The 24,731-nt window shown below is 50.9% G+C and overlaps 1 protein-coding gene across 3 annotated transcripts in view; it reads right to left on the bottom strand.

The window, feature by feature from the left end:
- SPTB (spectrin beta, erythrocytic) overlaps positions 1-24,731 on the bottom strand; it is a 138,384-nt gene that overhangs the window by 22,664 nt on the left and 90,989 nt on the right. For all 3 annotated transcript variants that reach the window (XM_033187735.1, XM_033187734.1, XM_033187736.1), the window contains 15 exons: positions 23,616-23,753; positions 18,291-19,047; positions 17,650-17,852; positions 17,446-17,536; positions 16,143-16,289; positions 14,194-14,457; positions 11,416-11,622; positions 10,846-10,935; positions 6,798-7,076; positions 6,073-6,203; positions 4,900-5,104; positions 4,261-4,635; positions 2,567-2,811; positions 922-1,060; positions 395-479 (listed from right to left, as the gene is read on the bottom strand). In XM_033187735.1, coding sequence (XP_033043626.1) covers positions 395-479; positions 922-1,060; positions 2,567-2,811; positions 4,261-4,635; positions 4,900-5,104; positions 6,073-6,203; positions 6,798-7,076; positions 10,846-10,935; positions 11,416-11,622; positions 14,194-14,457; positions 16,143-16,289; positions 17,446-17,536; positions 17,650-17,852; positions 18,291-19,047; positions 23,616-23,753 — 3,356 coding nt within the window. The remainder of the gene's footprint in view (positions 1-394; positions 480-921; positions 1,061-2,566; positions 2,812-4,260; positions 4,636-4,899; positions 5,105-6,072; positions 6,204-6,797; positions 7,077-10,845; positions 10,936-11,415; positions 11,623-14,193; positions 14,458-16,142; positions 16,290-17,445; positions 17,537-17,649; positions 17,853-18,290; positions 19,048-23,615; positions 23,754-24,731) is intronic.

Here is a 24,731-nt window from a genome sequence, read left to right as displayed (position 1 = left end):
CCCAGACCCCAACCCCTCCCCCAACTCTCAACCCCTCCCCCAGACCCCAACCCCTCCCCCAACTCTCAACCCCTCCCTTAGGCCCCCAACCCCTCTCCCAGGCCATAGCTCTGCAGGCATACCAGCCTGGGCATGAGGCTGGGGGCAAGTGGGGCAGAGGATGGGCAGGGAGTGGGTGCACGCTGCTTGGTTAGAGGCTTCCAGCAGTGTGTCCACTCCAGCCTTCTGCCTGGATGGCTGAGCCCCCTGGCCCCAGAGCTCTGCTGAAGAGCAGTGCTGTGGGGGGCTTCTCTCTAGACAGTAATGAAAATCCACCCATGGTGGCACCTCCCTATTCCCCTACTCCAGCGGGGGTACTCCTGCCCCTGGGCCCTGCCTCTGGGGCTCTACTCACACATGCGGAGCCGCTCCCCGCGGGCCTCCCACTTCTCATTCATCTCTTTCCTCCTGGACATCACCTGCTGCAGTTTCTCGCGGATCTACGGGGAGCAAAGGGAGAAAAGCTCAGGCTTGGCAAACCCTTCCCCATCTGAGGCAGTGCACAGATGGGTCCTGCAAAGAATGCCAGGTTTGGTCCTACAGTCCTGGCTTCAAGTCTTGGCCCAGCTACTTGCCAGCTGTGTGGCCTGGGGCACGTTACTTAACCTCTCTGAGGCCCATGCGCCTCTCCTATTAAAGGAGGTCACCAACTCCAAAGTGTGTGCACCTGTGGGTGTTAGGCAGCTTATGCGCCTGCTCTCCTTTACTGAGTGACCAGCTCTTTAAGGCAGGGAGTGTACTTGCTGGGGCTGCAATCCCCGGGCCTGTGTGTAGCCCTGATCTCTATGAGTGAGAGCAAGACAAGCTCCTCAGAAAAGTTGCAGCTCTCAGCTCCCTCCCAGGAGGCTGCCTGGCTCGCCTCCATCCCTGCAGTCCCCTCACCTCCTCTGAGGCCTGGTGCTGCCGCTGCAGCAGGGACTCGCCAAGCTCCAGGCAGGCACTGAAGTTCTTGCTCCGGGTTTCAATCTCTGCATTGATGCCCTGGTGGTACTTCATGAGCAATTCCACAGAGGAGACATCCCTGGGGGACAGGAGGACAAGGGAAGAAGGGAACTCTGGGTCACTCTGGCCTGCCTCTGTGTCCCAACCAGAGGGGCCCACCTCCCCGTGCCCATGGGAGTCAGACCCTGCTCCCTCCTCTCTCTCTGGCCAGCCAGGGGGTCCTCTGCCAGCCCAGCCCCAGCAGGAACACAGATGCCCTAGTATCTCCCATTTCTCAGTGGTCAGAGCATGGGCAGTGGGTACAGAAATCCCCAAAGAAGCTTGGGAATATTATTGGGCAACAAAAAGGAATAGAGTACTGACTGCTGCTACAACATGGATGCATCCTGAAAACATTATACGAAGGGAAAGAAGTCAGTCACAAAAGACCACATATTGTATGATTCCATTTATATGAAATGTCGAGCATAGGCAAATCTAGAGAGATAGAAAGTCATGTAGTGGTTTCCAGGGACTGGGAAGAGAGGGGAATGGGGAGTGACTGCTAATAGGGACGGAGTAATGAAAATCTTCTAACCTTAGATTGTGGGGATAGTTGTGTAACAGCGAATATATATATATATATATATATATATATATATATATTTTTTTTTTTTTTTTTTTTTTTTTGAGACGGAGTCTTGCTCTGCCACCCAGGCTGGAGTGCAGTGGCCGGATCTCAGCTCACTGCAAGCTCCGCCTCCCGGGTTTACGCCATTCTCTCGCCTCAGCCTCCCGAGTAGCTGGGACTACAGGCGCCCGCCATCTCGCCCGGCTAATTTTTTGTATATTTTAGTAGAGACGGGGTTTCACCGTGTTAGCCAGGATGGTCTCGATCTCCTGACCTCGTGATCCGCCCGTCTCGGCCTCTCAAAGTGCTGGGATTACAGGCTTGAGCCACCACGCCCGGCCAACAGCGAATATATTAAAAACCATTGAATGATACACCCTAAATGGATGAAGTGTGGTACGGGAGTTATATCTCTATAAGAATGTTAAAAGTAAGACCATCAGGACAGACACCGTAGGGGCAGAAGGATGGAGATGGATCAGCAATAACTGATGAAGTTGCACAGACTGGGGAGAGTGGTCTGATCTCTGCAGGGGCTCTCACTGCCCACATGCCTGACTCCTCCTCTCATGGACAACGAGCTTCTTCCTGAGTTTCGGGGGAAGGGCCCCCTCACATCCCAGGGCTAGGAGAAGAATGTGCAGTCTTAGACCTGCCCAGCTTTGGACATGTGAGTTGCTTATTTTCACTGACAGCCATGGTCACTGTGCCCATTGGAGAACCTGAATGACAGATGTCTCTCTCTCTACACCCAGGACTCTCCTGACTCTGAAACGATTGATCCTCCCAGTGGAAGCTGAGCCAGGCCATTTCTGCCTGGATCCAGCCTCAGGCCTCAAGTGTCCCCCAGGGATTTTCACAGACCAATAGTCCAGGACTGTCCCTCCAGGGACGTGCCCCAGTGCAGCACCCTGGTTGGCCGGGATCCTCTGGCCTGGAGAGGAGCTGCCTCTGCCTCAAGGACGCCCCCCTCACCTGGGCCTCTCCTGGGTCTCGATCTGCCGGATGATGCTCTCCATCCAGGAGAGGAGGTCACGGGCCATGCTGAAGAAGCGGAATTTATCTGCCGTGTCCACTAGCTGGGTCCGGCGCCCGGCACAGGCATCGAGCAGCGCCTGCCACGTGGCAGACACCTCCTGCTCTTTGTTCTGGATGGCCTCTGCCTTCTCTCCAGCATATGCTGTCTGCAGACGGGTGGCCACGTCCTGGAACTGCTGCACCTGTAGTCAGGCAAAACCAGACATTGTTCCCTGGACATTGCTCCCTAGGGGCTATGGTCCTAGGACTGGAAGGGCAGCTACATTCTCCTGGCCTGCCCACTCAGGGCACTGCTGGAAGGTAGGATCTTCAGCCTCCACCCAGGGGGTGCTATAGGAGAAGGCTCCTTGCTTTGACACTTCTGCCTACCCAAGATACCTCTTGAACTTTGTGAAGGTTTGGGAGTGAGAGGAACTCCATGCCCTTTGATCTCCTCAACAGTACACGAATGAGAGGAACGACGTACCAGGCACTGTTCTAAACACTTTCAATTGATGAACTCTCTTCCAACTAACCCATGAAGGAGGTACTATTGCTATTGCTATTTTTGAGATGGGGAAAACGAGGCACAGGGAAGCTAAGTAACTGGTCCAGGGTCCCTCACACTAGTAAAGGGCTACAGTTGGGATTTGCACCGTGCTCCTGAGTCCCCATTCTTAACCACTCTGTGTGCTGCTTCTCCAAGGAAGGGGTTGCACCAGATACCCTGATTGAGGTTGGCCCCAGAGACAGTGAAACCTCACTCCTAAGACCTCAGTGGGGCTACACCTATCTCAGGGGCCCTGGCATCCCCAAATGCAACAGCCACACACCAGGCCCTCCACTCCAGCTGGAGGACACATCCCTAAGAGGTCCGCTTTTGGATGAACCAGGGGCCCAGCCTACCCTGGTGTTCTGTCCCCAACCCCCGCTGGGCTGACCTGGGATTGCACAGCCAGCCTACCTCTCCCTGCTGCACTGGAAGCTGGGGGAGCCCTCAGCAACACGGGCCACCTTGCATTTGCCCTTTCTATCACACCAAGCTCTGGGGGACCCTAGGGATCTGCAGAGGGCAGAAATGACAGGGGCTTTGCCGGGGAAGGCAGGGGTCTGAACAGTAGAACTTGGGGGCTGTGCAGCTCCCATGTGGAAAGGTTGAAGTGCCTGGTGGCTAAGTGTGTGGGGTCTATAGCTAGACTGCCAGGGTCTGAGCCTTGGCTCTACTGTGTACCCACATGTTCCTGGGAAACTTATGGGCCCTCTACCCCTCCCTTTTCTCATCTACAAAGTGCAGGGAATATTAGCAGCTGCCTCAGAGGACGGCCCTGAGGGTCCAATGGCTACATACATTGCTCAGAAAAGCCCCTGGCGCTAGAAAAGTGCTGTGCATGTGTTCACTAATAATACTGTACAACTGGAGAAACTGCACTGTATAGTATTATATGCATCGGCCTTTTGTGAGGATTCAGTTTAAAGAACGACTTCTGAAGCTAAGGAACATCTGAAGTTACTGCTCCCTGCCCTGAGCTCCTGGCTGTCTAAGGAGGCGAAACCTCCTGGCACCCATCCTAGAGGTTTCCCCGCTGACAGCCAGGTGGGGACTGACACCTGGGTCTCCTGGAAGTTGGTAGCAGGTGGGTGGCTGAAGGTACCTGGACACCCAGCAGGTGGAGCTCCCGCTCGAAGGCTGTGTGCACCCGGTGGAAGGACTCGGCCGTGCTGGCGTCCAGCCCCACGTCCTCCGGCAGCTCGCGGTGCTTCTCGTCGATGAGGCCCAGGATCTCGGCACCCGTGTAGAAGTAGCGGTGCAGGTCATAGGAGGCGGCCAGCAGCTGCATACGCGTGTCGATGAGCTCCAGCAGGTCTGCCCACATCTCGTTCAGCCCGTCCTTCCACTCGGCAATGGTGGCCGCCTCGCTGTGGCCCGCGTCGATGAGTCGCTCGATGAAGGCATTCACGTTGTCCACCCGCTCCTGCCCAATCGCCCCGGTCTCCCGGGCAAAGTCCCGGAACTTGTCCCGCAGAAGCTGGGTGTGGGGCAGACAGAAATGTGGTTATGGGGTTCAGAGGGGTTATAGGTGTCACCAGCTTAGGGGAAGACATTCCCAGGCAGTGACTGCAGCACCGGGAGCCACACTCTCACACCTTCCCCAGGGCAGACCCCATCCGCAGGTCCCACCTCACACTGGGGAAGTCGCATCTTGCGCAGCACTCTGTGTGTCTCGGGTGAGGGCTGGCTGCGTCTACTGCATTAGAGAAAGATAAAGACAGCAGGAGCTGTGGCTACTCACAGTCACGTGGTCAAAGTCTTGCCCCATTTCCGGGGAAGAGGCCACCAGCTCCTTTTCTGAAATCCACTGCTCCAGGTCGTCAGTCTCCCGCTTGAGCTGGAACAGGTGGTACATGTTCTCCAGCTTGCGCTTGCGCTCTTCTGCCACGTCCTTCAGCCCTGCATAGTGCTTGTCTACTTGCCCCTGAAGCCTGATGATCTGCTCCCTGGAATTCAAAACCAAGAAGGCCCTCAGAGACAGCAGCCACAAACCCAGAGCAGTGGCTCGGGGGAGCCAACATATGCCGACCACAGCCCCCTGGCAGGGATGGGTAGGGAGTGAAGCTCTGGAGAAATGACAGGGGCTTTGCCGGGGAAGAGCTGGGGAGAGAAGGGGCCACACCCTAGCCTCAGTGGATGACACACTGTGTCCTGGAGTTCTGTCCTGGAGGGGTGCTTCCTGCAGTGCCCCTCACTCTGGCAAGCTTACAGGGACAAGTGCAAATGGGGAGTGCCTCCATTGTTCTTCCAGAGAGGCTGGGGGAGCAGCGCTGCCTGAGCAGGGCTCCTGCAGCAACAACTCTGCTCAGCCCTCCAGGGAGGCACAGGACATACTAGGGGCACAGACAGTGTGGGTCCCGGGGAAAATCTGGGTTGGCTGCTGAGGACCCACAGTGGTGGGCACCTTAATGGCAGCTGAGGACAGGGCTGTGGCTGGGGGCAGTGTGTGGTCTGTGGCCCAGTGGGCTCCCATGTATGCAGGATCCACAAAACCTCGCAGCCCAGGTGGGCACAGGTTTCCATCTGCACTCCTACATCGTGGTTCTGTCTGGACCGTGAAGTCCTGGAGACCTTCTGGACCATAAAAAGAAAAGCTAAAGTAGTCTTCAGTGTCCCTTAGCATATTGTAACCCTTTGGAAAATTGGTGCTATCAGGTCACCAAGAGGGTAGTTTTGCTAACCCCTTCTCTTTTCATTTTGCAAACCAGGGCCTTGTTGACCCAGCTGGAGGTGACTCACACAAAACCAAGGCATAAAATGAAATTGGATCCATCACCAGTCCTGCGGCAATTTTCTCCAGCCCTATTAGGGAAAACTGTTTCCATTTTCCTCTTAAATCTGAAGGGACATTGGCTGGTGGGCCCCTGGCTTGATCCCCATCTCCTGACCGAGTCACCCCAGGGGGCACACACACCCCTCAGGGTGGCCTGCAGACAGCAGGCCCTGGGCCCGGCTGGCCAGATGCTTGATGTTCCGGCCGTAGTCCTCCACCGCACGCTGCTGCCTCAAATGCCGTTTCAGCATCACGATGGCGCCCTCTTCATCCTAGAACGCAGTAGACAGTCAGTGCCAGAGCTCAGCCTGGCCATGATCCCTCCCTTGGCAAGTTGTGCCCCTGCTCCTGAGGTGCCTTAGGGAGGAGGGGAGCAGGCTTGTGGGACACCCGCAGGAGAGCCGCACATGTTCCCTTCCTGCCTTTCTGATTTCCCAGCAATGCCCGTGCCCTACCTCCCTCTCCAGACTCCCCCGATTTGTATCTGACATATACCCTTCCTTTTGTGCCCTAACCCCTGTCCCCATGAAAACATCATATATCATTCCAGCTTTGAGAGACCCCCACCTATCACCTCTTACCCCATCTCTTTCATAGCAGTTCACCAGTACAGAATCCATGGCAAAGAAAAGTAGAGAACCCTTGGGTTAGAGCAAACCTAAGTGGGCAAATAGGAGGCACCTGGCTGCAGCGTGTGCCCTGCAGGGGTGTGTCCAAGCAGGCACCAAGGGAGGGCAGGGAGTCTGTGGGTTCCCCCTGGCCTCACTCCTCACACAGTTGGACTCACAAGGCTCCCCACCGACAGCCAACCTCAACTCTTCCTCTCTGCCTCAGCACCCCGGCTGGTATCCCCTGCCTGAACAGACCTTGGGGATCTCATCAGAGATGACGTAGAGCTCCTGCTCGCCAATCCAGGCCTCAGCCTCGTCCGCATCCAGGTAGTACTGCTGTGCCTCGTTGGCGTCCCTCAGTCGCTGCAGCCTCCCGGCCGCTGCCTCCTGCAGCCTATCCCAGGAGCTCTTCAGGTGTCTCAGGCGCTCCTCGAGGTCCTGGCAGTCGATCTCCGCTGCCTCCACCAGCTGCTGCCCTCTCTGAAGCACATCCTCAACCCGCGGCGTATGGCCCAGAATCTCATTCTGCAGTGTCTGTGGCCAGAAGGAAGAGCTCAGGGCAGGGCCTTCCCACCATGGCTGGGAGGCTGCTTCTGCAGTGGCAGCATAGCTGGGTCCCTCTCACCCCCTGTTGCTAAAGCAGAGCAGGTGATGGCGATAAGAACTACCAAGGACCTCTTGCAGGCTGCTAAGCACATCACGTGCACCATTCTTGCACCCTCAGGTGGCCTGCTGAGATAAGCATGTGGAAACTGGCATGCAGTAGTGAAGTCACTCAGTGGCAGAGCCGGATTTGAACACAGCTCCACCTGACCCGGAAGCCTGTGCTCTTGACTGTCCCCTATCTTCCTATGCTTCAGCAGAGCTTGATTCCTTAGGTGTATGTGTTGGAAGGAAAAGAAAAATGGCCTTTTTGATACCTTGTTCTAACAGCTTTTGCAGGATTTATGCAGGATCATTTATGCAGGATCCGCACAACCTGGCAGCTCAGGTGGGCACAGTTTTCGCCTTCCATCTAAAAGAACAGGTGACAGCAGCCCCTTGTTTACAGTCTCAGCTTTTGTTTCGTTTTTCCCTACTTCTATTTCTCAAATCTTTTGTGAGCTTTGCATTAGTCCCCGTTTGAGCCTTCAGTCACGAACATGGCCTCTTCCTCCCGCCCTGGTGGCTGGGTCACGTTTTTCTTCAGGACGCCCTGACATGGGCTACTTGCTTTCTGGGTCCTAGAGGCCGGGCTAGCTGCTGCTGGTGTGTGGGCTCCTGAGCTCCATATACCTCGCTACCTGTTTCTTCCCTCTCTATAATTTTATAGAGTGACCTTTAAAACTGGAAGGCAGGGGCAAGAGCAGCCCACGTGACCAGTACAGTGATAGCCAGCATTTGAAATATATACAAAATAACCACATCTACAAGTCACATAACTTGCTGAAATGCATTTGTATACTTTATGCTCAGAATCTCAATTTTTACAATTTCCTGTAGTCTCTGCAATTGCATTCAAACAACCCACGTTTTCAGCTCCATTTGCTGGTTACTCTGAGATCTTAAGACCTTTGCGTGGTGGTCTAAAAATTAATTTCTTTCTTTTTTTTTTAAGATAGGGTCTCACTCCAGTCACCCAGGCTGGAGTGCAGTGGCACAATCACAGCTTATTGGGCCTCAACTTCCCAGGCTCAGATGATTCTCCCACCTCAGCCTCCCAAGTAGCTTGGATTACAGGTATGTACCACCACATATGGCTAATTTTTTGTATTTTTTGTAAAGATGGGGTTTTGCCATGTTGCCCAGGCTGGTCTCAAACTCCTGGGCTCAGGTGATCCACCCACCTCGGCCTCCCAAAGTGCTGAGATTACAGATGAGCCACTGCGCCCAGCCTAAAAAGGTATTTCTTTCTTTTTAAGCAATTACTTTCTAGTATCTGTGCAGGGTACTTACGTTTAAAGTCTTCTTCCCTATCTTCATTCATTCAACTACTATGTATTAAGTTCTTTTCTATGTACCAGACCCTGGTCTAGGTAATAGGGACAATATAGAAACAAGAAAAATGAAAATCCCTGCACTCTAAAGCTTACAACCTGGTAGAGGAAATAGAAGGTAAACATGCAAATAAATGAATAAACAAAGCCTGGGCCTTCCTCCCTGGGGGCTATGAGGAAAAGACAACAGTGGGATGAAGAATGTCTGCTGCGATGTGGCAGGAGCCACTTTAGCTAAGGGAGTCAGGAGGGCCCCTCTGAGGAGACGACACTTGACCATGACATGAATGATGGGAGGGAGGCAGTCACACAGAGAGCTGGAGGTAAGTGTTCCTGGCAAGAGGACTGAACAAGTGCAAAGGTTCTGGGGTGGTCTTGAGCTGGGACTGTCTGAGGCCACAGAGAGGGCAAGAAGAGCTGGAACACTGTGAAGGAGGGCAAAGTGAGAAGAGCTGAGATTCAGAGGAAGGCAGGGGCCATATCAGGCATGACTGGTTCTTAATCCTGATTGCCCACTGAATGACCCAGGGAAATAGATGCAGCTAGGAGCCTACCCCCAGAGATCCTAATTGATCTGAGGTGGGACCTGGGCATTCACCTGTCTAAAAGTTGCCTAGGTGATTTGAGTGTACAGCCCAGTGTGAGAACTCTTCATGTAGTACCTTGTGGAATGTGTTCTAATTGCAATGAATAGTCCCAAGAGCAGTGGTCCCCAAAGTGGAGTCCTGAACCAGCAGCATCAGCATCACCCAGGATCTTGTTGGAAATGCAAATTATCAGGCTCTACCCGCAGAGCTTGATGCAGTGAATCTGGGGGTGGCACCCGGTTAAGTTGTGTAAACTCACCCAGAGGGCTTGTTAAAGGAGTTGCACATTGGAGTTTGAGAACCATTGCAATAGAGGGTTTTAAGTGGGAAAATGATAAAAATGGACTTATGGTTTAGCCAGGTGAGCCTAAAATAGTCTTCACTAGGGCAGTCACGCTTTCCCAAGAGGCTGCCTTTCCCTTCTTGGTTAGGGGAACCCCATCCATATTTGTCTTGTCCTTTTCCTGAAATAGCAACTGCCAGCCAGGGGAGTTAAAAACCTGTGAACAATAACACTTACAGAGGCTGCACAGAATCAAAAATCCTGTGTCGGAAAGACTAGAGTTGGCTCATTTTACAATGAAGGAAACTGAGGTCCCAAGGATACCGTGTCCTACCAGCCTTCCACCTTTAGCTGAAGGTTGTGGCATTAACTGAGGATGGATTTCTATCATCTTCTAGCCCAGGTCCCTGCATGTGGCTGCTGGAGTCTCTGTGACCAGATTGTATCAACCAGAAGCAAAGGGCCTAAGGCAGCTTTGAAGAAACCTCTCTGAATATAATCCAGGCCTCTGCACTGCTGCTGGGCTCAAACGATCCTGTGAGCAGATGTCAGTTGCTGCCAACATGGGGAAAGGGAGTGCTGTCTGCTATGACCTTCCTTCCTCAAGGAGTTGCAGTACTAACAGGGCACTCTGGGACATGTCGCTTTTCTCTGGGATCTAAGTTCCTGGGCTCTCCTTGCTGACCCAGAGAGCATGCAGAGGGAGGGTCTCTCTGTCCAAGAAGGGTCTGTGGCCATCTCTCTGGCCGCTGCGACCCCACACAGCCAGCTTCCTTGCATGATTCAGGCTCCCGCTGCAGCCCTGATCCAAGAGGGAGTGCTTGGCATCTGCTCACGTCCAGGATTCTGACCAGGGCCACGGGAGTTCCCAGTCAGGGCTAAGTGAGTGCCAAAAAGCAGAGGGATGTTTGCTCCAAGGGCCCAGAGTCCAAAGTTAGTGGCTTCCTAATGGAATTTGAGCCCCACAAGTATCCTCACATGTCCAGAGAAATGGGGCCTACTTACCCCAAGGACACCACACATGCCAAGCTCAGCCCTGGAAGAGGGGCAAGACAGTGTTGTGGGAGAGAGACCAGGAGTTACTGCCTTCCTCGCAGGCAGACCACTGGGTACACTGAATACACTGAATATACAGCTACTGAAGCACATCAACCTCCAGGCCAGGGCCCCCAAGATCCTGCATTCACCTGTGCCTGATGGAGGCTGAATGGCCCTGAATCGCCAAGCACCAGGATTCCTCCCTCCTCTGTGATCCTCCCAGAATTTGCTCTATAATCACAAAAACCTGCTCTTTCTGCTCTAAGACTACTAATACGGTTTGGAGACCCCAAAGCTGCCAACAGGAACACTAACCTGCCGTTGCTAGCCTTCTGCAGGCCAGGGCTGGGCCTACCCCTGTGGGGCCAGGTGGGGGTGAGGAGGGGCGGGTACGACTGGTGAGGTGAGGCAGGACTCACCTGGTTCTTCTTCATGAACAGTTGCACAGTTTGCAGATTAGTGCCATAGTCGGCTGACTGGGCCAGAGGCAGCCTCTCCTCCACCCAGAGCTGCAGAGACCAGAAGGCAGGGGAGAGCTGATGACAATCATGGCCACCCTTTCCCGAGTGCTCACCATAGGCGGGGCAGAGCTTTGCTGGCAGTGTCTCCCCAGTTCCTCCCAACACCCCATCAGGGTTTTGTCCCCCTTTAATAGATGGAAATATTCAGGGATTTTGAACTGAGGTTCCAAAGAACTTACTCCTCGTCAGACAGTGGGACAGTAACGTAGCTGGATCTCGAACCCAAGTCTGTCTGACCCCAAAGTCCATGTTCTTCACTGAGCAATACTAGCAAGTGAACAGTGAGTTCCCAACAAAAGCACTGACTTGAGCTTTCTATTTAATGTAATCCTCACAACACCCCTATGAGATGAGGGGTGAGGTGACCAATCATCTGCTGCCAAGAATTGCTCTGGGTGGCAGCCAGCTACTCTGATGGCAGCTGGTAGCTCCGCCTTAGGGGGTGGGGAGAAGCTGCGGCCCACGCACCGTCTCATCCTCTACGTCCCGGTTGATCTGCAGCTTGGCTCTGGATGATTCCAGTTGCTTCTTCCTCCTCCCCATGGGTTCCAGGAGGTCCAGGAACCGCTTCTCGATGCTCAAGTCTACGTCTCCTGCCTCCTCTCCTGTTGAAGGCACCTGGGCAAACAGCTCCCCCAGCTCCTCTTTCCGCACATTCACTTGGTCCTCCACTCGCTGAGACACAAGGGGACGGTGTCAGCACCAGCCTTGGCGCCTGGACAGCCCCTCCATCTTCTTCATTCATCTGCATCCCACCCCTCCTTTAAGGCCCAATTTGAGCTCAACTTCCTCCAAGGAGTCTCCTTGGATGCTCCCACTCATGTTTCCCTCCTCTGAGTGCCTGTTCTGTTTCTCATGCGACCTTTTGGGTCTCTGTCCTACCCACTGCAAAAGGGGTTGGAGATGGATTAGAAACCAGGCGACATTTTTGCATGATAAAAGCAGGTCCAGTTAAGAGAAAGAGTAGGAGTGCTTACTTTAAGGTTTCAGATTGTGCTCAAAGAAATCAGAGAAGACACAAACAAATGGAAAAACATCTCATGCTCATGGATAGGAATAATTAATAAAGTTAAAATGGCTATACTGCTCAAAGCAATTTACAGATTCAATGCTGTTCCTATCAAAGCACTAATGACATTCTTCAACGAACTAGAAAAATTATCATCATTATTATTATTTTTGAGATGGAGTTTTGCTCTTGTTGCCCAGGCTGGAGTGCAATGGTGCGATCTCGGCTCACTGCAATCTCTGCTTGCTGCGTTCAAGTGATTCTCCTGCCTCAGCCTCCCGAGTAGCTGGGATCATAGGGGTGCACCACCACACCCAGCTAGTTTTGTATTTTTAGTAGAGACAGGCTTTCTCCATGTTGGTCAGGCTGGTCTCAAACTCCCGACCTCAGGTGATCCACCTGCCTTGGCCTCCCAAAGTGCTGGGATTACAGGCATGAGCCACCATGCCCAGCCTAGAAAAATTATTTAAAATTTTATATGAAACCAAAAAAGAGCCTGAATGGCCAAGGCAATCCTAAGCAAAAAGAATAAAGCTGGAGGAGTCACATTACCGGAATTCAAATTATACTACAAGCCTACAGTGACAAAAACAGCATGGTATTGGTACAAAAACAGGCACATTGACCAATGGAACAGAATAGAGAGTCCAGAAATAAGGCCACACACCTACCACCATCTGATCTTTGACAAAGCTGACAAAAACAAACAATGAGGAAAAGACTCCCTATTTAATAAATGGTGCTGGGAGAACTGGCTAGCCATATGCAGAAAATTGAAGCTGGACCCCACCCTTACACAATATACAAAAATAAACTCAGATGGATTAAAGACTTAAATGTAAAACTCAAAACTATAAAAAGCTTGGAAGACAACCTAGGCAATATCATCCTGGACATAGGAATGGGCAAAGATTTCATGATAAAGACACTAAAAGCAATCGCAACAAAAGCAAAAATTGACAAATGAGATCTAATTAAACTTAAGAGCTTCTGCACAGCAAAAGAAACTATCAACAGAGTAAACAGCCTACAAAATGAGAGAAAATATTTGCAAACTATGGACCTGATAAGGCTCTAACATCCCGCATCTATAAGAAACTTAAATTTACAAGAGGAAAACAAACAATCCCATTAAAAAGTGGGCAAAGGACATGAACAGACACTTTTCAAAAGAAGACACACATGCAGGCAAAAACATATGAAAAAAGCTCAATATCATTGATCATTAGAGAAATGCAAATCATAACCACAGTGAGATACCATCTCACACCAGTCAGAACGGCTATTATTAAAAAACCAAAAAATAACAGATGCTGGCGAGGTTGCAGAGAAAAGGAAACCCTTATACACTGTTGGTGGGAGTGTGAATTAGTTCAACCACTGTGGAAAGCAGTATGGCAATTCCTCAAGAGCTAAAAGCAGAACTACTATTTGACCCAGCAATCCCATTACTGGGTATATACCCAGAGGAATGTAAAGCATTCTACCATAAATACACATGTACACTTATGTTCACTGTAGCACTGTTCACAATAACAAAGACATAGACTCAACCTAAATGCCCATCAATGACAGACTGGATAAAGAAAATATGATACATATACACCATGGAATACTTTGCAGCCATAAAAGAAGAATGAGATCATATCTTTTGTGCGAACATGGATAGAGCTGGGGCCATTATCCTTAGCAAACTGATGCAGGAACAGAAAACCAAATACCACATGTTCTCACGTATAAGTGGGAGCTAAGTGAGAAGAACTTATGAACACAAGGAAATAACAGTAGGCGTTCCAGCTTCTGGGACACCGGGGCTATAAACTGGGGCTTCTCATCCATCAGCTGCTTTCTTTCCTAGGGGCAAGAAGGAGGAGAGCTCACATTCTGGGCTGACTGGGCGTTGGATCAGCCCTGCTCCTAATGGTTGCAAGAGGCTACCCAAGAGGAGATCAGCAAGGCGAAGAATCTTCATAGAATGTGGGTGAGGCGCAACCGAAACAGACACTAGGGTGTACTTGATGGGGGAGGGTAGGAGAAGGGAGGGGAGCAGAAAAGATAACTACTGGATGTTGAGCTCAAAACCTGGGTGATGGAATAATATGTGCAATAAACCCCCATGACATGTGTAACAAACCTTCACATGTACCCCCAAACCTAAAATTAAAAATAAAGGTGTCAGATTGGCTTCCACGACCCCTTCTATCCTAACACTCTAAGTCTACAACCCACTCACGTGCCTTCAGCTTAGCCAACATCCTATTGACACTGGTCAGGTCCTTGCCCGGGTCGTCTGACCGCAGCTGGTCCTCCATGGCGCTGATCCACTTGTTGAGGTCAGCATGGGTCTGCAAGCGCAGGTCGGAGCTCCTGGCAGCTGAGAGGTGCTGGGTCTTCTCCTTTGTGGTGGCCTGCAGCTCGTCCCAGAGCCGGTGCAGGGCTTCCAGCTTCTGGGACACCAGGGCTATAAACTGGGGCTTCTCATCCATCAGCTGCTTTCCTTCCTAGGGGCAAGAAGGAGGAGCGCTCACATTCTGGGCTGACTGGGCCTTGGGTGAGCCCTGCTCCTAATGGTTGCAAGAGACTACCCAAGAGGAGATCAGCAAGGCGAAGAATCTTCATAGAATGTGGGTGAGGCGCAACTGAAATTGACTCTGAATCCCCAGCATTAGCAGGGGTGTCCAACCTTTTGGCTTCCCTGGGACACATCGGAAGAAGAAGAATTGTCTTGGGACACACAAAAATACATTAACACAATAGCTGATGAGTGAAAAAAAAAAGTTTGTGCATAATTTTCATGATATGTACCACCACAGATAAGGAAAAAGTCCTCATATTCAAAGGGTTAGACTGCTGGTAGGGGAAGCCGGGCAGCAAGGAGAGCAGCGCTGGGGGCAATGATTCAGGGAGACTGCAGCACGGGAGCTGCAGACAAGGGTCAGCTGCTGCAAGAAAAAGGATTCCAGACCCATCCAAGTACAGCCAATGCAGAAACTGCCCCGTGAGTTCCCGAGGTTGTGCACTAACCTTCACTGACCTCCTTTGGTTACTGAGGTTGTCTTGTCTGGTTTTCATCTGCATAGATGTATCATTTTTGGGTGGGCACAGTGTGATATAAATTGGACTTAGGAATCTATATCAGTAATAATAGTTAATTTTTTTTGGAGACATAGTCTCTCTCTGTTGCCCAGGCTGGAGTGTAATGGCGTAATCTTGGCTCACTGCAACCTCCTCCCGCCAGTTTAAGCCCTTTTGTGTCTCAGCCTCCTGAGTAGCTGGGATTACAGGCATATGCAACCACGCCCAGCTAATGTTTGTATTTTTAGTAGAGATGGGATTTCGCCATGTTGGCTAGGCTGTTCTTGAGGTCCTGACCTCAAGTAATCTGCCCACCTCGGCCTCCCAAAGTGCTGGGATTACAGCCGTGAGCCACTGTGCCTGGCCTAAAAGTTACTATTTATTGAGTGTCTCATAATTGCCAAGTACTATGCTAAATGTTTCATTTGTCTTTAAGTATTTAGTGCTCACAGCTGCACTGGGAAGGTCCTATTATTACTCTCATTTCATAGAGGAAGAAACTGAGGTACAGGGAGGTTAAGAAATCAGTCTGATGCTAGGGCTGCTTTTTCATGGACAGCCATGGTAGAGAGGAGCAAAGGTAGTGATTTCCACATCTAATTCCAGCCACATTTGGACTTGTCCACTGGGCAAACTCTCTACAGAGGGGTCCCTTAGTTCACCATCTACAAGAAGTGGAAACGACCACTCCCCAGTGCTTCTGTCCATCCAAATGATGAGGGTTAATGGCTCCCCTGGACCATTCTGATCATCTTGCCTATTCCTCCAGCCCTGTGCAGAACAGTGCTGGAGCCCTGGTGAGGGCAATAGAAAGCAAACATTAACAACTGCTGTCCTGGCACTGGACACTGAAGCTCTAACTAGATGTCCTCAGTGTCCTGGGCTGTTCCTAGATTCAGGTGACCCAGAAGAGGTACTGATTCTGACCAGGTGTACTAAGATTGACTATATCAGGACCTCTGAAGGTTTAACTACTATTTAGAAAAGTTGTTTGCTGCCACATTCTATACTGTCAGCAAGCTTTAGGACAGTGTCCACACCTTGGGTGAAGCCCCATCCAGGCAAGCCTATCTGAGCAGAGTGCCCTCCGCCACCCACTCACTTTACTTACCGCATCAATGTTCTCTAGCCACCCTTCATGGGAAGCCAGCTCTGCCACAAACGCCTGGTGCTTCAGCCATTTATTGTGAAGGTTTCGTGCTTCATCGTAGGAGACATCCTGAGATGTCAGCAGCTTGTCGTTGATCCAAAGAGTGAGCTGTGTGCATAAAGAGTGGGCTGACTGTCCCTGAGTATATTTCTTTGGCAGGGCAGAACCTGCTGCCCATCCCTGGCTGCAGAAGGAGAAGCCCATGGGGAGGAAGTACAAGCACAGAAGAGAACTCATCTGCAGTTCTGGATCCCTCTGGACCAGCACAGGCAACTTTACCCATGACAGGCGGGGGCTAAAATGTGGGCACAGGTGCATCTTCCCCACTGGAGTGTGTGTGGTGTGAGACCAAGGATACTTTACTCTTCTCTCTATATTTCAAGGACCTAAGACAGGGCCTAGCATATTCTAGGAACCCAAAAAGTATTTACTGGATGGATGGATAAATCCATCCTTTGGCAGTTTGGTGAGAGATCTTTGATAAACACAGGAAAAAAATGTTATTTGAGGAAGAAGCCAAGGACAGAGGTTGATGAAAACAAAGTTATCTGGGCTGACAGAAAAGGAGTATGACAAGAAAGAAGTCAAGGAAAACCCCATTCCACGTAGAAAGTACTGTCAATGGAGGGACCTGGGAAGGCGGATTAAAGACCTTCCTTGTACAGCTGGCCCCAGGTTGAGCAAGGACCTTCCTACCCAGCAGTTTTCCAACCGGCAGGTTTGTTTAAAATGTTCTTTCTCTGTCTCACCCCTTAAAGTTCTGATTCATCTGGCCTGAGTGAGACCCAGGGGTCTGCTTTAACTAGGACCAGGACTGGCTCCATAATTTGCAGGGCCCAGTACAAAATGGAGTTGTTCAAAAGCATGAAGAATTTCAAGATGGCAAGAGTAGAGCATTAAACTGAGCCCAGGACCCTTCTAAGCTAAGCATAGGGTGTGACACAGGTCACACATCCTTGAAGCTGGCCCAGACTGGGTCTTAGGTGATTCTAAAATAGATTGTCCCTAGACTACTCTTAAGAAACTCTGGCCTAGACTTGACAAGTTAAGGATGACTTTTCAGATTTGAAAAAACAAAAACAAAAACAAAAAGTGCAACTGAAGATTCTAGAGGATGACCCAATTAAGTACCTAGAGGTCCCTGCTCATGGAATCCCACAGCTCTTGGGCTAGAAAGGATCCCTATGGACTTCCCACCTTGAGGGCACTCTGCTTCTAGAAAGGGAATCTCCAGGAAAGCGGCTGCTCCTTGCTGGAGCCTCACCTCCTGGCAGTTCTGGAGGAAGTTCTGTAGCTCCAGGTTGTCTCTCAGTAGGACAGAGGCCTCCTCGGCCTTCTCATTGTTCTTCCTGTGCCTGGAAAGGAAGCCAAAGGCATAGTCACAATAGTGCCGAGCTTGGGGTCCTCTTGTGGCACCACTACCCCTCTGTGGCTCTGGGGGCCTCGTGGCCCTGGGGCCCGGGAGTACCTGTCCTCAATCAGCTGCACCTTCTCCTTGATCTTGTCTGAGTACAGGTTTCCCTCAGCTACCAGCTTGTTTCCAGAGTCCACAGGACTCAAGACCTTATCCCGGTTGTTCTCCATAGACCCCAGGAAATCCTCAAACTTCCGGATCCCAGCCTCTGCAGCTTCCAGGGAGTCTGGGGGCTCCAAGTGAGCCAGAGTGTATTCCTGTTGGAGCAAGTTTCCAGACAAGGCATGAAGACACATGGAGGAGGTGATGAGCACACCTACCAAGTGGGAGCACCACGTGCAGCCACACAGGCCACGGTCTGAATGAGCCCCCTGAATGAGCAGGGAGGAGGTGCTACTCCCCAGGTCTTGCCCCCACTCCTACCCCAGGGGCACCAATAAACAGTGTGCCTAAAGCCACATGGAAGACTAACCACCCAGGGCAAAATGCGCTTCTCTAGCCTCTGATAGACCCAAGAACAAGGCATAGGGCTGGAAAAGGCACCTAATGAGAAACAAAGATTTCCCCCATGAGTGAATACAGAGTACAAGACAAGAGTAATGTGGTCCCAGAGCCTTATAGCACATTTGTGGGCTCACCACAAGAGCTACTGCCCTGAGAGACCCGCCTGTCCCAGCTCTGAATGCCTCTTCTACCTGGTTGCTGAGGATGGCTTCGGCCTGCTTGGCATCTTTCTGGAACTCCTGGAAGCCAAGGCACTGAGCGAGGGTGTGGCTGCGGCTCTCCCACATCCTGCCCAGGGCATCCCAGCCGGTATCCAGGCCTTCCAGCCGCTGGCCCAGAAGCAGATACTCTGGGTCCGTCTGGCCTTGGATCACTTTCTCCCCAGACTCCTTAACACGCTGGTAGCTGTCTTGGTGCCCATCAATCTCATCCTTGATACCTGCATGCTGCTGCAGGAGCTGCTCAGCCTCTGGGAGGGATTCAGGCATGTCCTCGGAGGCCACAGCCTTCTGGGTGATGGAGAGCCAGGCCTGGAAGTCATCCAGATCCTGCAGGAAGGCCTGCAGCTGGCTGACTTCCCCCAGCAAGTCCTCCTGGCCCCGCAGGGCTTGCTGCAAGCCCTGCCACAGCTCCTCCAAGTGTTTTTGCCGCTGACCAATGTCCTCCTTCTGCTCAGGGTGTGAGTCCATCAGCTGCTGGGACTCACGCTCCAGGGCATCCACACGGGCCTGGATGGCGGCCACGTCACGCTCCAGCCCTGATAACTTCCGCTGGATGGCGATGACACCTGCCAGGTCCCGCCCCAGGTCTTTTGTGGACTCCACTACCTTTGTCTTGTCCGTGATCCACTTGCTGGTCTCCTCACAATCCACGCAGTAGTTGTGCACTCGGAGGGCTGAGTCCACAGCCTCCCGCCGCTTTGACACCAGGGTCTGGAATGCCTGCCACCTGCCGGATGGGGACACAGCCCGGAGGAGAGAGACACCTTCTCACTTAACTCTTCCCATAGCAGACCCTGACCCCTTCCCACATTTCTCGCAAATCTCCCCACACAGACTTTGTATGATAAAAAGAAAAACAAAATCTACCTAACAAAGCGTGGGTGAGCAAAATTCACTTATCCAATTTTAACTGAAGACATATATCACTGTCAATCAGACCTTTTGATCAGGAGGGGGCAATTAGTGATGTGATTCCAACCATAAGTAAAGGAACATGAAAGCAAAGGCTATGCATGTAGTTGGATTTCAGGCAAATATACAATTTCCCCAGAGTTTATGAAATATCAAAATAATTAAAAGGCTCACATTAACTTCAAGAATGCTTCAGGACATAGGGTCCCCAGCTGCCCTAGAGGAACCATGTAAATGCCCAAGGCCACATGCAAAGTCTCCTAGGGCCTGAAAAAGATCACCTTGGATCTAAGAGAAAAGACACCCTGGTGAAAAGAAGAGGAATAAGAGGAGAGGGAAGAAGAGAATGAGGAGGAATAAGCTGTGATGATAATTTAAAAGACTAACATAATCTTAACCTTCGAGCACAGCGTTGCTATGAAACACGGAAATGTGCTAAGGTCTGGTGGATGCCTGGGGGCCTGGGGTCAGTCTGCAGTACACAATAAACCTCTTTCAGAGAGCTGCCCATCAGCCGGGCCAGACCACTAGGGACACTACCCTTGGGCCTAGGTTCACTCATTCTGCATCACTGTAATACGCAGGCTGAATGCTCATTCTCTAATTGAACCCATCTTTCTTGAACACCCACAGGGTTATAAGGCATTTTGTTGGCCTTTGGGAGAATACAGACATAATTAGGCCTTGCCCTGTGGGGTGTATGATTTAGAGAAATATTCAGACAAGCTCGCAAATAACATAGCATAAAGTTTCATGTACACAGCACCTACCAGGCAGAGAGGAGGACTAAGGGAGCTGGAAGGAGCAACGGGGTGACTGTCGCTCACATGACCTCCACACAACCCATCACTGGACACAAAGCCCCAGTCAGTAAACACACCCCCAGTGCCTCCACTGGAGTGACCAATTAAAGGATGGGACCAAGTCTCTCATTCATCTTTGTCCCCTGCCTCAGGGGATGGAAGCCGAGGGACTAGCAGATGGACTAGGCAGAGGGCACTGTTGTGCATTCCCAAGGTGTGACAACAGCAGCCAGTGTGATTTGAAAGGTCTGCAGAGAGATGTAAGAGACAGGCTGGGAGAGACCAGGGATACGAGGGAGGAGAGACAGCCTGCAGATTTCTCGGCTCCCATCCTAGACCATGAAGACCCCGTGCTCTGGGAATTCTGTGCCTGTCTGGCACACAGATGGTGCTCTGAGGCTGGGGAATCAATGGGTTTTGTCCAAGTTTGTTTGAAACCCCTGGAATCGACAGGGAAGTGTCCCTGGGAGAGGGTCTGGCTGTGTCCCCAGGCAAGAGGCCCCATAGTGATTTTCCAGGCCTTTCCTGGAGTGGCCCCGCTGTAGCCATTGGGTGGAGGCCACACAAAGATGCACTGGAGTTGGGGTCTAGTGTGCTTCCGAAACCTACACTTGCTCCTGTCACTGCACTGTCTTTGAGATGCAGGAAGTTGATAGAGCCACTCTAGTTAGCACCGGTCAGGCGACATCAAGAGTTCAGGTTTGGTCCTGGGCCAGGTTTTTCTTCAACTGGAATATGCAGATGGTGAAAGATGATCACACATTCATCAAGTGTTCGAATGACCCACACAGAAGCTTGGCAGAAAAATTTTAGTTTTTTCCCAGTTCACTCATGTACTAAGCATTTATCAAGCAACTCTCAGTTGCCTTGTGGCAGACACTGATCTAGGTACTAGGGATATGGAAAGAACTATGCAGGCTGGGTGCAGTGGCTCACACCTGTTAATCACAGCAATTTGGGAGGTTGAGGTTGGAGGATCACTTAAGCCCAGGAGTTCAGGACCAGCCTAGGCAATATAGTGAGACCTCATCTCTACAAAAAAAACAAAAAATTAGCTGGGTATAGTAGTGTGCATCTATAGCACTAGTTACTCAGGAGACTGAGATGGGAGAATCACTTGAGTCTGGGAGGCTGAGGCTGCAGTGAGCCAAAATTGCACCACTGCACTCCAGCCTGGGCAATGGAGTGAGATTCTGTCTCTATAAAAAATTAATTAATTAATAAAGAACAATGCAAAGTCCTTGCTTTCATTCAAGTAGTTAGAGACATAAACAAGTCTATAATCCATCAAGTGGTGATAAGTGCAAAGAAAAAATAAAAGAAGGTAACAATATAGAGGCAAAAGGGGTCAAGGAGAGGAAGGATGTGCTGCTTTCAATGGGACGGTCAGTGGGGGTCACACCAATAAGCTGACATTTGAGCTGAGACCTGAATAAAAAGAGTAAGCCAAGGGCAAAGCTAGGAAAGTAATATTCCAAACAGGAGAAACCTCAAAAATGTGTTTGGTGTGCAAAGCCCTTGGGCAATATAAATAGACACAGGTCTTCATTTGCTTACATAGTCTAGTAGGAAAGTCCTTGGGGACAAAAATAATTAGAATATAAGATAGGATGTGAAGCTCAAAACCAGTACAAAGGAGGAAAAGATGGCTTTTCATCTGGAAAACTGGAAAGCAAGTGACTTGGACTGGCCCAGGCAGAGACAGGATTTGGAATAATGTAGAGGTAGGGAGAATGCACCCTGAGGAAAAGAACCGCAGAGGCACAAGACGACTCTGGGGGTGGAGGTGTAGAATGGGCATTGTTCTGAAAAATAATTGAAGAGCTATACACAGAAGAGGAACCAGGGTAAGTCTGATATCTCTCAAGGGCAGAGCCAGAATCAATATGCACACATTTCAAGGAGGCAGATTTCCACTCAATGGAAGAGCAAACTTTTTAACCAAAAAGAGTTGCCCAAAAATGAGACAGGCTGCAGGGTGAGGGAGTGAGTTCCCCATCACTGGCTAGACTGGGTGACTTCTCAGGTCCCTTTCAACTCTCAAATGTAATTAATTTCATGCCTCAGGTTTTTTTCTTACTTAAGGATGGCAGGTACCAGGATATTTATCACTTGAGGATGGGGCCTGTTTTAGGGGTCTGTAAAGATCAACATTCTCAGACTATAGTTCATTGTTGAGCTGATGAGTTCTTCCTCTCAGGAAGTTTCTCTGGTTTAGATGCTCTAGTTTCCTCAATTATGCAGCAACTGCAATAACCTCTACCACCTCCTGCCCACCAGCACACACAAACTCATTACCTACAAGGCAAAAGAAGAGGGAAGAGGTGTTCTCTTCCTTTGTAAAACGTCAGATTGACAAAGGAATCTCCTGAACCACACTCTCCAGCTTGGGCTGCTAAGACCATCATCCCATTCTAGTGGCTCTAAAGAATTCTGGTCATCGCTGCCTCCCCTTAACCCCTCAGTGAAGTCTCCACTGTGCTGATCCCTTTCTTTACAATGGAGTCTTCTCCAGGCCCACCTCCCAGATTGCCTCAGGCAGAGCAAGGCTCTACTGTGGGGCACAAGTGTGGGGAAGGGGCCAGGGTAGTGGGGAGGTGGTGAATGCGTGGCATTGCATGTGCAGGGCCCAGGGTAAAGACAGGGAATGCAGGCGTTTGCTGTGTCCTCAAAGATCCTCTAGGAACTCGTGGGCAATTTCACCCCACACTGAAAGCACCCCTTCTCTAAAGGCTCTTTGGGGCTTGTTTTTTGTTCTGGCCACAAAGCTTGCTTAAGGCTCCCTGCTAATTCTCCTCTTCATTCAAGCCAGCCTCATTATCAATACTGCATTTGGCACAGGCTGGAGCATTATTTTATGGACAGTACTTAAGAGCTCTCAGAAAGCAATTTTCTCTGCCCAAGAATGTCCTGGGAAATACAGCATGAGAAGCATATGGCCTGATTCTGAGTTTGGGCACACTTGGGATGTGCCCTCCATCACACATACACACACCTGCCCTCCCCGGGCACAGCATTCGAGCCTCCCAGGACTCGTTTCTCTCCCTCCCTGGGTTGTTCACCACCTCGATCATTCCTCCTTGCTGCTACAACTTCAGTACTACTGGGAAGGAACCATGGCTGAGACAGACAGGAATGTTGGTGGGGGTGCGGTGGATCATGCTTATAACCCCAGCACTTTGGGAGGCCGAGGTGGGCAGATTGCTTGAGGCCAGGAATGAGAGCAGCCTGGCCAACGTGGTGAAACCCCGTCTCTACTAAAAATACAAAAACTAGCCAGGCATGGTATTGCGCCTCTGTAATCCCAGCTACTTGGGAGGCTGAGGCACACGAATAGCTTGAACCCAGGCGTGGAAGTTGCAGTGAGCTGAGATCACACCACTGCACTCCAGCCTGGGTAAAAGAGCGAGGCTCTGTCTCAAAAACAAACAAACAAACAAACAAAAACAAAAAACCAGGAATGTTGAGGGTACAGAAGTGTTGGTGCATAGTAGGTGGTCTAATTTTGGGCCTGGCCCCCAGAAGTGTGTCAGATGTCGAGAGACAATGCCCCCCACCCCATGCCCTACCCACACCCCACCTGGTGTTTAGATGGTCCTGGTACTGCTTCACCTCCCCGCTGCGTGGGTGGCCACTCTCTACCAAGCTGTTGGCAGCGAAGTTCACGCCATCAATCTGAGTCATCAAAGTCTTCATCTCCTGGTCCAGGATGTCGAACCTGATAGGGGCAGAGGGAAATGAGGATGGGTGAGGCAGCAGCAGACACTTCCTTGCCAGTGGCACCCCCAGTCTCCAGAACATGTAGCTCTTGCTTTCTCCTTCCACTGCCTAAACCATTTGTTCAGGTGAGGCAGGAGGAAGAAGACAGATATGCTGGCCCTCCTTTCTGGTTCATGGGTTTGATTTTGTGAGTTAGCATTGCCTGGAACAGGCCTTGAGAGAGTCAGTTACTTCCTACATAGGCTTCTGGCTCAACAGAGACATATGAAGGGGAGGGAGGGCTGAAGAGAGGTTACTGTGTATTTGTGTGGAGGGTGTCAATTGTCACAAGGGCCACCTTCCAGGCCTCCACTTTTCTGGCTGTTGCTTTTGGACTCTGAGTCCAATACCTTGACATCTTGATCCGAAAGATACCCTTTCCAGTCAGGTGCTCCATTCCTGGGTAAGATAAGGAAAAGCTGCTGGGGTGGTGGTTGGGGGGAATTTGTGGTTCCGAAGGCTGATCCTTCAACGGTAAGTGCCCAGGATTCTCCAGCATCAGTGCAGCACCACCTTGGCACTGCTCCAGAGAGTGGCCTCTCCTCCTCCTGACTCCCTGAGTTCTGTGCTTCGGCTGCTGAGATGCCTCACAGACTGGGGCATGCCTCACCATCTGGGGTACTGTTGAAATCAGAACACCAGGGGTGAAAGTGGCCTTGCAGACAGGGGGTTTGCAAACTCTCTCTGTGGCCCTTCAGAGTCCCCTGGCTTAAGGACTGCCACAAAAAGCTAGAGCTGGCAGAGTCCTGGCCTCTCAACCTCCTTCTCCAGAGTAGCTCCATTTTTCCTCTGTGTGACCTAGGGGTTCCATACACAATTCATCTGAGCAAAGATTGCTATCGTTGAAAAGTAATTGAATAACTGGACTAGAGAAATTCCCTTTGTTTGAGGAACGCAAGGCCCCAGTGGGTGAAGTACTCCAGACCACAGAGCCAGA

Source organism: Trachypithecus francoisi, unplaced genomic scaffold (genome assembly GCF_009764315.1).
Source record: "Trachypithecus francoisi isolate TF-2019V2 unplaced genomic scaffold, Tfra_2.0 Lachesis_group3, whole genome shotgun sequence".
In the NCBI taxonomy this organism is placed as follows: domain Eukaryota; kingdom Metazoa; phylum Chordata; class Mammalia; order Primates; family Cercopithecidae; genus Trachypithecus; species Trachypithecus francoisi.
The sequence above is the reverse complement of the archived record's forward strand: the minus strand, read 5'-3'. Positions and strand labels throughout refer to the sequence as shown.